A 12,888-nucleotide genomic window follows, 5' to 3' on the forward strand; every position below is an offset into this window, starting at 1 on the left:
AGTAATAATAATAATAATAATAATAATAATAATAATAATTTTTGTTTATATCCCACCCTCCCCAGCCAAAGCTGGGCTGAGAGCGGCTAACAACAATAAAAGTAACACGGTTTACATAAAATCAAAATCAATTAATTGAAATGCATTCTAAAGTCAATTCATTCTAAAATCAATTCAAAATCAAATTAATGGCAACCATTGGGCTAGAGTTCTATGCAATATGCATTATGTTTTGCAGTGTACAGGGAAAAAGATAAGATCCAGGTCTGTCTGTGTAAACTTTAAGTCACCAGATGAGAACAAGTGGGATAAAATAGATAAAATTAACGAATAACACTAATAAAGAGAATATAGGAATCTTACTTTTTGTAAATTAAATACTTCCCCTTTTCTTTCAATCACTTGGATTGCAGATAAAAATTGCTCTCTGGAAAAAGAGTTAAAACTACTTGAAGAGAATCTGAGCAAACAAGAGAATCCGCTCACTTTGGAGAAAATGAAACTTGCTATTTCTGAATTGGAAAACCAACGAGATTCTCTCCAGCAGCTTCTGAAGCACAAAGAAAACACCATTGAAGAGCTCAGTGTAAAACTGGAGGATCTGGAAGCTTTGCAGAAAGTTCTTACAGAGTGTGAAGAACTTAAAAAAGAGGTTGAGGTTCTTTCCCAGTGGAAAAAAGAAAGTGGGCAACTCATAAATGAACTTGTTTTAGAAAAAGAAGATTTGATGAGCAAGATTTGCAGCCTGGAAAGGGCCTTAATGACCGAACAACTTAAAAATAACGAGAGAGTAAAAGCTTTAGAAGGTACGAATGAAAACCTTTGTGTGGAGATTAGAAATCTCAAAGCTATGGTGGAAGACAAAACAGCAGAGCTAGAAGCAGAAAGAAAAGCCCACAATGATCTTCAGGATAAAACAGCAGCATCTGAGGAAAAACACAGGAAAGAGAGAGAGAACAATTCGCTGAAATTATCTGAGTTCACCAAACAAGTGGATGTTCTACAGAAAACACTGGAGACGGTAGCAGATGAAATGTTGGAAAAGGACAGATGTATTGCCTCTTTGGAAACATCCTTAGCTTCCCACGTGCAGTTAAAATCCAGCCTCCAGAAACAATGTGAGGAGCTGGTCCAAGCCAGAGATGAGACAGAAAGAAAACTGGCTGCAGCAGAGCAAAGGCATAAAGATTTTGTTAGGGAGAAGGAAAAGCGCGTAAGTGAGTTGGAAGCAGCTGTTTCCGAAAAGCAGGACTTGGTCACTAGGACTTTACAGGCTCTCGAGGAGAAAAGCAAGACATTGCAAGCACTGATCGCAGAATCAGATAGGCAGCAAGCAGAGATTCTGGATTTAAGAAGCAGTAACTCTTTCCTTAAGGATACAGTGCAGCAGCTGAAAGTTACGCCTCAAACAGTTAGCCACAAGGAACCAGATGTGTTGGCACCAATATCCTTAAATAAAAAGCTAATTGAAGGAGTTAGTGATGAAAATCTCAGCCTTAAGATTGATATCAGTGCCCTAGAGCAAAGAAATATAGACTTAATGCAGACAAACTTCCATCCGTCCAGAAGCCAGAAGGAGAGGGAGGAAAGCCTCTTGGAGCTGTCCGAAAGACATAGAGAGAAAAGCTTGTTGCCGTCTAAAACCGAAGAAGAATCAAAAAGGAAATGTGGATCAGTGGAAGCAGAGAATAAGAACTTAGAATGTGCTTTAAAGGAGCAAGCATGCCATTCTGAAGTGGAGAAAGCAACATTTGAAGAGCGGGAGAAGCAGCTCATGAACAAACACGAGGAGCTGAAGTGTAAGGTCATGTCCTTGGAGAAGAAAAATAACGCTTTGCTTCAGCAGCTTGAAAAAATGCAGGCAGTACCTGAAGAACCTGAGATTCTAGGACAGGAAAGGGCAGCACTTAATAAAATGCAGCGTCATAATGATGTGTTGCTGCAAGAGAACGAGGAACTTGTCAAGGAACTGAAAATAAGGGACGAACGTGCAGCTGGTGGCTTTCCTGTGGAGAAGACTTCGCTGGGACAGCCGAGAGGATCTGCGGAAGAAAAGGAGGAGGAACTGAATAAATATCAGGTTCAGCTAGAGCTGCTTCAGATGGACCTTGAGGATAGAGAGGCCTCAGTAGAGAACTATGCTGATCAAGTAAAGCAGCTGGAGAGTGTTCTGAGAACTATGGAAATAAAACTGGAAGAAAACGAAATGGAGAGAGAGAGGCTGAACCACGAACTGCAAGCTCTTAAAGATGTGGAAAATCCGTATTTTGAGCTTACAGAAGGGGAAGGGAACGACCAGTCAGCAACCCATTTCAATGCTGTTTCCAAGGACAACTTTAGCGGACAGATAGATGCCAAGTGTTCGTCAGTTCCTCATGATCTGACGCCCAGCCAAAGTGATTATGCCCGATTAGTAGCCTCCCTACACATGACAATGAGCAAGCTCAATGAGTTGGAGAAAATGTTCGAACACCTGCAGATTGAAAAGTCAACATTAGCATCACAGCTGAAAGACTCTCAATTGAAATGCATCACAGGCGCAATGGCAGAGGAGCTCGTCGGCAGAATTAATAATGTAGCAGAAGAGAGCGCTGCTTTTTCTGGTGGTTTAATAGATCACAGTAAAATAGCAGCACAATCTGATATTGAGCGAGTGCCCTTAATAGCTCTGGAATGTTGTGGTGGGCTTGACTGCAAAGGTTTGAAGCCTTCCAGCAAAGAAATTAAAATGCACTTTGACGGGGTCAAGGAAAAAATCTTCTCTTTGAAAAATGAATATAGCAGCTTGCAAGTGCAGCACTTGGGTATGGCCGCCAAAATATCAGAGCTGCAAAGCTATGTTGACATGCTCAAGGAAGAAAATGCTGCACTATCAACCAGCCTCGACCAAGTCACTAATTCTTCCTTCACAATGCAGGTAACCCCTCTTCTAATGAATGAAGAATTTGATTCAGATGGAAAGTTCCCCATGAGATTTCCTTCTTGCAGCAAAATCTCCTCGTGTACAAGTTCAACTCTTATGGAATCTGATATCGACTCTGATCAGTACAGACCGTCAAATGAAATAAGTGACCTAAGTAGTAACAAACAAGCTGATCTAGAAAGTACCCCTGAGGAACACGGCCACTTTCTTTCAGAAGGGAATGACAGTGACCCACTGGCCTGTATCATGAAGCAGGGGCGTGCCATGCCTGAAAGACATCATTTAAAAAAGAGAGTCGAACACCTCCTACGTGAGGCTTATGAGAAGTCCTTCAGGATGCTTGAAGACTCATTTGAGTCGCATAAAAATCTTGAAGATGAAGAGATACAAAAGATACAAGAGCTGCTCCTTTCTGTAAGGAAGGAAGTTGATGGTCTACAAAAGCAAAATATATCGGAAAGCAAACAGTGGCAACAAAAACTTAATGATGTGGTCTTGCAGGTGGCATCTAAATTGCCAGCCAAGAAGAAACACCCTGACCTGTTGCCTCAGGAACTGGAGGAACCACTGCAAGGCCTTGATTTAGGTTCTCAGTCTCTGCTTTGTGTTGACACTGAACATGTAAGTGTGCCTCATTTCTTATCATGCAGTTTTGCATGTATGTTCAATAGATTACCCATGTGTACTGTTTTGGGAGGGAAGGGAGGAAGTCTCTTTAGACTGGGAGCAAAGGCTGTTCAAAAAGCACAGTGACTAACTTCAGATGTTTTCTTGGACTTCAGCTCCCATCATCCCTGACCCTTGGTCATATTGGCTGGGGCTGATGGGAGTTGTAGTTTAACAACATCTGGAGGGCACCATGTTAACTATCCCTGTTTTAAAACTTATTTCTTTCACACATGCACCCAATTTGAAACTATTTTGATAACTTTGAAATGTTGTAGTTCTTATGCTAAGAAATAGTGTGAATCAAGGTACATAAAGATTTGGTTTTGTATCTAAATTCTGAAAGAAGAGCTCATCAACTTACTCATTTTTAACGCCTCAATTTATGGCCATTATTGCCAGTTAAATTCTGTCCCTCGCTGGCTCCAGCCAAGAGATATGCTCAGAGGGGAAAAGTGTATGCAAAAAAGCAATCTTGTTGAGAATGTCAAGGTTGCTAAATATTAGTTTTTCAGTTCCAGGTTCTTTCATATATTAAATCTAGCAACAACAGTTATGTGTGATTATAACTACAGAGGGCCAATTTATGCATTAGGGAATGACATCAGTAGGTGGGAAGAGCCTTGGTGAAATGTTACATAACAAACGAGGTGTCTTCAAGCATTTGCCTGAAAACGTAGCCAGCGGGGCCCACATGCAAGTCCTGCCCCCAATGTCATCATGTGCTCTGCCCCCACCTGCCCAAGTTCCCCAGCCTTCCCTGTGTTGGACTAGGAAGGTCTGTGCAGCAATTACATTTGCATTCCTCTGAAAGTGAGTAGAGCTCTCCACACAATCAGAGCACCCTGCAGAAAACAATTTTCCCAGGTGATCAACAGGAGGGCCCATATTAGAATATTAAGTGTGTTCTTTATCTACCAAAACATTACATATCGGTTCCCATTTTATTCGGCAGAGAAGTCATTGGCATTGTTTTTGAAGATGTGTTTATTTATTTATTTTTGCCACCCTGTACTCCTTTGGGGAGGAAGTATCACAGTTACCGGTAAATGCAATAAATAAAAGAATAAATAAATAAGTTTGATAAAAGTGACTTATTAATTAAAATGACTCTCCTTTTTCCATCTACTTCTAGCAAGTCCAGATTCCCGCTAAGCAAGCAATTGATCCCTTGGGTCAACTGGAACTGTATGGCATGTCCAGTGAAAGCACAACGTTTGAAGTTGAAAATAGTAAAATATCAGGACGGGCAGGTGAAGCAAATAGAACAGAAGGTGAAGAATCTATTTGCCAAGCAATCGGCATGAAATTTAGAGAAAGAGGCCTTCTGGACTTAGACACAGAATCCAGAAATGCAACAGATATATCCATAAGTTCTCCAAACTATCCTCGTGAGTTCTCGTTTCTTCCTTCTCAAAACACTGATGCGATGCCTGTGAACACCTTGGAAAGCCAAAGGGCCCCTGAAAAGCCTCTGCTAGAAGTAGAGCAGACATGTAATAAAATCTCCAAGTCCTTTCCTGACGTGGAGGAAAGCAGTAAAAGAATTGATATTCTACTAATGGAGATCCAAAACCTAAAGTCAGGCCTGGATTCAAAGGACAAAGAGCTGGCTGCAGAGAGAAGTGCTTGTGCAGAGTTGGACAAAACAGTTGTAGCACTCGAAAAAGAAAAAGGAGACTTAAATGAGTCACTTAAGTCTGTTACTTTTGATAACCAGCAGTTGTCTTATAGCCTTATGGCTCTTGGAATAGAACTTGAGAAGGTAAAATCTGATATGGAAATGTACAAGGCAAGACTGTCCAATACAACAGAGACTCTGGAAGATTTGGAAATGGACAAGGCCGACTGGACTGAGAGGCTTCTTGAAACTGAAAATGAGCTGAGGAGGATAAAATCTGAGAAAGCAAATATTGAGAACCATGCCTTATCCATGGAGACCGACATTGAGGAGCTTCAGTTAAAGAACGAGCACTTGGAAAAAGAAAACGAAAATAAACTGAAAAGCATTTTGGGCCTTCAAGAGCAGCTTCATATACTCATCACTGAGAGAAACCAATTTAGTCAAGATCTGAGTGCTTTGTTGAAGGATAAAGAAGAATCGGATCAAATGTGCCAGAAAATGCAAGAGACTATCAAAGAACTTGAGTCAAGTAAAAGGGATTCTGCTGAATTTATCAGGATATTGGAAGCCGAAGCTAATACTCAGGCAAAATTGCTTCAGGCCGCAAAGGCCGATACTCATCGGTTATCAACAGAAAAGGACAGACTTCTGCTGCAGTTACAGAATCTGGATCAGGTGATGAGGGCTCTTGTGTTAGAAAAAGAGGCAGCACAAAGCCATATAGAGCATCTGAATGAGGAAAAAGAAGTGAGCCTTAGGGAATATGAAACTTTACACAGCAAGTTAAGTATCTCTGAAATGGAATATGCCAAGATATCAAAGTCTCTGGAAGGGTCACTAATAGAAAAGGGTGAACTTGCAACTAGGCTGAACTCAGCACAGGAGGAGTTGTCTCAGCTGCGACGGGGCATCGAGAAGCTCAAAATAAAAATAGAATCCGATGAAAAGAAAAGGTGTCACCTTGCGGGAAAACTGAAAGAAAGCGAACGGAAAGCTGACTCCCTTGCAGACAGAATTGAGAATCTCGAAAGAGAATTGCAGATGTCGGAGGACAATTTGGAAGATGCAATTCTTCGGGCAGAGACGGCTAAAGCAGAGACGGAAACAGCCACTGCTGAGATAAAAATGATGCGTGCGACTTTGCAAAGCTTGGAATGTGAGGTGAATGCCTTAAAGTTAGAAAAAGGATCTCTAGAGAGAGAGCTGAAAGAAAATCAGGATAAAGTATCTGAATTAGAAGGTCTTAATTCCATGCTTGTGAAGCAGCTAGAAGAAAGGGAGAAGGAGAAGGTGCAAATTAGAGATGAATTTGAAAACGCGCTGATGTCGATGGAGTCCCAGCTGAAACTAGCCCTTGAAGAAGTTAAACTTTCTCATTGCGAAGAAGAGAATTTCAGGACAAAAGAACAGGATCTGATGGATGAACTTGCTTGTGTCAAAGAAGAGAATGGACTGTTGGCTCATCATCTACAGGAAGCCAAAAGCAAACATTCTGAAATGGAGCATTTACAAGAGGTCCTCACCCAGCAATTCCAAGACCTCATACAAAAGCTGGACGACAGCGATCCTGTTCTGGAGCAGTTGCCAAAAAATGAAACTCTGCAGTCTAGTCTTGAGGCTACAGAGGTGGAGTTGGAAGCTGCAACTTCTGAAAAACCTGCCTTCCTTGAAAAGGTACAGTATATTGTTGACATCATGGGTAGAATATCTTGTAGGTTAATAGGTTCCTTCTGAAATTAAAGGCTGATTTGGGTTGTTGTTGTTGTTTATATTGGGGGAGTTTTCTAGAATTTGCATATAGAGATTAAATACATTTTGCCTGGCGCCAAATAACAAAGTAACATTGAGTGACTGCAGATGTGGTTCCCAAAATCAAAATCCACTTTATCTGAAGAAGACAAGCTGATATTTAAGTTTATAGTTCTATTGCAATCATAACTGTAAAGTATGTTATCTATAAGTATAACATGAAATATGTAGAGCAGGCATAGGCAAACTCAACCCTCCAGATGTTTTTGGCCTACAACTCCCATGATCCCTAGCTAACAGGACCAGTGAACAGGGATGATGGGAATTGTAGTCCCAAAACATCTGGAGGGCTGAGTTTGCCTATGCCTGCTTTAGAGCATAATCTTATGGATGTTTTCTCAGAAATGGTACTCAGTGTTCAAGGGGACTTACTGTTGGTTTCTGCTTTCTTCTCTGTGCAGCGAAGTGCTTGTCACAAGACAATGTTTACATTCCACAGGATGTACTGTTGGAGGTTTTCCCACGGGAAAGGAGACTGGATGTGACGTACACTGGTTTCCTGTTTTTCACTGTTCTTTTTGCAGTTTCAGTTTGTGACTCTCTCCGTGCTTTTGAGGAGAGATGACGCTTTCTCTGCTCCGGCAGAGGGAAAATGTTTTTCTGTAACTTACCAGCTTTGAACTGTAAATAAAGTAGTATAGAGCATGTTGGCTCATACTTTTCATCATTCCGCTGTGCACTGGACACTGCTTATCAACAATATTTGGTTATGGGCCCAGAAAAATGCAGTGTTTTGAGGATGCACTCCAGAAGTCGGGCTCCTGGCAAAGGAATAAAGGAGCAAAGAGGATCGGAACAGCGGCAGAGGCACGGATCGCAAGGTATCTGCTCTGCGCGTCAAAATGATTGATGAAGGTATGTGCTACTGCTCCGGGCAGCCTGCCAGCTTCTAATTAATGGCTTTATGGCTGGACTTTGAACTTTTATAGCCGGTTTTGCCGCGGCACAGGCAATTGGCTCAAAGGGACGCTATGCTGGGAAAGTGAAAGTAACTTTTAGAAGTGCTGTTGTTTCAAAGCAGCTGCAGAATTCAGTGACGCAGCAGGAATTAGGACATAGAGAAAGCACTTGGGGACTTTCGCTTTTGAACTTGCTTTTGGAATGCAGTTTGAAACAGCTGCAGATAAGCAACGCAGCATACAGAAAGGCGCAGGCTCAAAGGCAGAGGCTGTTTTGAGATTGCCTTTGGATTGAAGCAGCTGTACACAGAAGCAGCATGTATACAGCAGCTTGATTTAAAGCAGCATAGATGACGCAAGAGGCAAATGCCAAAGCAGTCATGATGGCTAGCTGCAGAAGGCTGGATGAAGCAAGTGGGGAATTTGATACCACTGATCAGCCAAATGCTCAACGCACAGTAGCTTGTGATACTGCCATGATTCAGAATGAAGCAGATCGGCGGGGTGCTGGCTGCATGGGAAATGGGGAGACTTCACAGTCATCATCCCATAGTGCAGTGGAACCACCAGATGGCGCCAAAGCTTTGAAGGCAGTGAAATGCTACTCGTGTGGACGTCTAGGCCATATGAAGAGGGAATGCAAATATCCCAGGGCCAAGACAGAGCAGCGCAGCGAAAGCTCATCGCGTGGAAAAGGCCAGAGCAAAGGCAAAGGTCCGGTGTCCAGGACAACGCAGCACAAGGCAATGGTCTCACGCTACGCTCCAAAGATTGCAGAGGTTGCAGAGGTCCAGAAGACGTCTAGATCTTTCTTTGTTGTTGATTCAGCTGCAACGCATCACATGTGCAACGATAAGCGACTGTTCGTGTCTTTTACACCGCAGGAAGGTGCGATTCACCAGGCAGATGGCCACACGATCCCCAGTAAAGGCTACGGAACTGTTGTTCTTCACAGTTTGGACTTATCGATACAGGATGTGCTTTATGTGCCGGACGCGAAACATAATCTGCTCAGCGTTGGACAGCTGATTGAGAAGAAGATTGACGTTTCCTTTAAAAACAATAGATGCATCATCACCAAGAAAAATGATTATCAATTGTATGCTGAATTTGTTGATCGTTTGTTTCTTTTGTATTATGATGATGTTATGCAGGATGACACTTGTTGCATTGCAGGTTCTAACAAAAGTTTGCATGCAGAATGTATTCACGACTTTCACAGGAAATTTGGACATTTGCATTTTGAGGCAGTATCTAAAATGCCTGCCTTGGTTGAAGGTATGACTATTAAACCCTGCAGGTACCACATGAAGTGCAAGGCATGCGCAGCAAACAAGGTGAAAATGGCTGCGAAAGGTAAGGTGTCTAGTAGGCAAGCTACAGAACCATACCAAATTATTCATGCTGATTTGGTTGGACCACTAGCGCCCTCTTTGGGTGGGAATAGGTACTTCATGGTTCTTGTTGATGCATTTTCCAGGTATATTTTTGTGTACAATCTCAAGCAGAAATCAGAGGCTTTTCCTAGGTTCAAGGAATTCTGTGCTCGGTTGGGAAATGTGCATGGTAAGAAGATTAAGATTCTTTTCACCGACCGGGGGGGAGAGTTCACTTCTCAGCAGTTTGAAGCTTTTCTGGCTGAGAAAGGAATTCAACACGATTTGTCTAGTCCTCGCTCGCCATGGCAGAATGGGCTTGCGGAACGAGCAAATCAAACATTGCTTCAAGGGTTAAAAACCTTGCTGCATGATGCAAATCTTCCAGAGAGTTATTGGGCCGAAGCTCTCTCATGTTTCACTTACAGTTATAATCGCAGGTTATCTTCAGCGATTGGTTGTACCCCCTATGAGAAGATGTTTGGCAAGAAGCCATACATCAAACACATGAAAATTTTTGGTTCGGACATGTGGGTTCACTCACCACAAAACTCCAAGTTAGACAAGCGTGGATTGCATGGTATCTTTCTAGGTTATCAGAAAGGGTCTTACAGAATAATGATGACTGACTCTAAGGAAATTAAGCTCACAAGAAGTGTTGAGTACAATGCCAAGTGGGGGGAGAATGTGGGAATTTTCCAATGTTATCCTGATGACAGTGATGAGACTGAGGATAGTCAAAAGCAACCGCAACAACCCACACCCACTGATGAAGGTTCTGATTCTGAGTCTGAAACTGAATCGAGTGATTCAGAGGATTTCAAGAGTGCGAAAGCCTCTATGCGACCCTCTGAAAGCTCTGATCAAGAATTGGAGGAACCATTGTTCACAATAGGTCACTTTTCTCCTAAGAAGGAAGAGGAGAGTGTTGAAGACTTAAGGCTAATTCGCAGGTCACAGAGAGCCACAAAAGGCAGACCTCCAAAGAGATTTGCTGATGAGTTTGCTAAGATAGCAGTAACAGCTGTTAAAAGCTCCAAGAAGGTTTTTGAACCTTCAAGTTTCCAAGAAATCCAGGATTTGGATTCAAAGGAAGCTGAGCCATGGTTAAATGCCATGAAGGCTGAGCTTGATTCCTTGGAAAGGAACAAAACATGGGAGCTAGTTCCAGTAGTTCCAGGAATGAAACTGCTTGGAAGCAAATGGGTCTTCAAAGCGAAGACTGATCAAAATGGCAAGATAGTCAGACACAAAGCCAGGTTGGTAGCCAGAGGTTTTGCTCAGGTACCAGGTGAAGACTATCACGAGACCTACTCACCCACAGTGAGGTATGAGAGCATTAGGCTTATGCTCAAGCTAGCTGCAGAGGAAAATCTACACATTAGTCACCATGATGTAAATACAGCTTTTCTGTACGGATCTCTAGGTGAATCACTTTATATGCTTCCACCTGATGGCGTACAGGTAAAACAGGGATTTGTTTGTGCTCTGAAAAAGTCAATTTATGGTCTCAAACAAAGTGCACGGTGTTGGCACACAAAACTCACTGAAGTATTGTTTTCTCTAGGTTTTAAGCAAGGGAAAGCTGATCCATGTGTATTTGTCAAAGAGGAGGGGCAAAAGAAACTGTATTGTTTGTTTTATGTTGATGATCTTTTATTCTTTTGGAAAGATGTCACAATGTACAATAACGCCCTAGCTCAACTGAAAGAGCACTTTGACATGAAAGATCTTGGTGAGGTAAACAACTACCTATCTCTGGAAATAGAGAGAGATCAAGATGGTAACATTCTAGTACACCAGTCACGGAAAATTGCTGATGTGTTAAGCAAACTAAACCTGATGGACGCTAACCCTGTGGACACACCGATTATAACAGGTTATCAGGTAGATGACACTGAAGAAGCATTTTCTGACACTACACTGTACAGAAGTGTGCTAGGCAAGCTAAACTTCATTGCCAGATGTTCAAGACCAGACATTGCTGTTAGCTGTAATTTGCTAAGCAGACAAGTCAACAATCCTACTGTTAAGGATTGGAAAGCTCTGAAACGCATAGCGCGGTATTTGAAAGGCACTATGCATTACAGACTGAGATTTAACAATCAGAAGTCTGGTGGTCTTGAGATATTTGCAGATGCAAGTTTTGGAAGTGACACTACAGACAGGAAAAGTACGTCTGGAGTTTGCTATATGTACAATCAGGGTCTTTTTGATTGGTCTTGCAAGAAGCAAACAACAGTTAGCTTAAGTACTTGTGAAGCTGAACTGAATGCACTGTCTTATTCACTTGAAGATTGTGAATGGTTGTTACAATTGTGCAAAGACATGAAAATTCCTGTCAAATGTCCAATCCAGGTTTACCAGGACAACAAAGCATGTTTGGCTTTGCTAAATTCTGAAGGTTGTAAGCAAAGCACGAAGCACTTGCAATTAAAGTTGCAACATGCTAGGGAACGTATTCAGAAGGGACTCGTAACGGTGTCCTATATGCCAGGTAATGAAATTCCTGCTGATGTATTGTCCAAGATTGTATCAAGGGATCAACACTGTACCTATGTGCAGAAGTTGGGTTTGTACTGATATTGTACGAACACGCTGCCCAGAGATGTTCACAGAAAGGGGGAGGATGTTGGTTTCTGCTTTCTTCTCTGTGCAGCGAAGTGCTTGTCACAAGACAATGCTTACATTCCACAGGATGTACTGTTGGAGGTTTTCCCACGGGAAAGGAGACTGGATGTGACGTACACTGGTTTCCTGTTTTTCACTGTTCTTTTTGCAGTTTCAGTTTGTGACTCTCTCCGTGCTTTTGAGGAGAGATGACGCTTTCTCTGCTCCGGCAGAGGGAAAATGTTTTTCTGTAACTTACCAGCTTTGAACTGTAAATAAAGTAGTATAGAGCATGTTGGCTCATACTTTTCATCATTCCGCTGTGCACTGGACACTGCTTATCAACAATACTTACTCCTAGGTAAGTGTGCATCGGATAGTAGCCCTAGTCTATTACTGTGCTACTTACAGCGTACATAGTAAAGAGTTGCTGTGATGTGCAACATAGCAGCCGTGTTTGCACGTTACGGTAAACCATAGTAATGCTTTACTGTGAACATGCAGAAATCTTCCCTTTTACCCATCTCATCTAGATGGCAGGAAGAACAAACCATAATCCCTGGCTTAGTGTTATGTCCGAACTAGGGAGTGTGGTTTGTTTTTTTGATTCCGAACAAACCAAGGTTTGCTCAAACACGCTGCAGTTGGTAAGCCGAGAAGAAACCTTGGTTTAGTGTCTGGATTAACATCTCCCTGGCCACATGGGAGGATTGCATTGGGAGCCTTCTGCATGCTTGCAGTGAACCATTAACAGCATGTGCAAACTGGACTCTGCTTTTGGATCTGTAGCATAGACAGCTAGGGCCTGTCTGGTGCAAACCGAAGGACATTGTTTCGTTTTATGGAATTCATCAGATGCTCTAGTTAACAGGTCCTGTTAGGAAATAGCATAGTTGCCCCAACAGTGTGGGTGTTATGGAAGGAAAAGAGAACATCCATGCACGTTACTTTGAACTAATGAGAAGTCCGGTTTTGCATTTG

The 12,888-nt window shown here is 42.3% G+C and overlaps 1 protein-coding gene across 2 annotated transcripts in view; it reads left to right on the plus strand.

Annotated features, from left to right (window-relative positions):
• The window catches only part of CENPF (centromere protein F), a 37,763-nt gene that overhangs the window by 17,286 nt on the left and 7,589 nt on the right, over nt 1-12,888 (plus strand). For both annotated transcript variants that reach the window (XM_081903575.1, XM_081903574.1), the window contains exons 12-13: nt 414-3,544; nt 4,725-6,887. In XM_081903575.1, coding sequence (XP_081759701.1) covers nt 414-3,544; nt 4,725-6,887 — 5,294 coding nt within the window. The remainder of the gene's footprint in view (nt 1-413; nt 3,545-4,724; nt 6,888-12,888) is intronic.

Source organism: Podarcis melisellensis, assembly GCF_964234715.1.
Source record: "Podarcis melisellensis genome assembly, chromosome: 3".
In the NCBI taxonomy this organism is placed as follows: Eukaryota; Metazoa; Chordata; class Lepidosauria; order Squamata; family Lacertidae; genus Podarcis; species Podarcis melisellensis.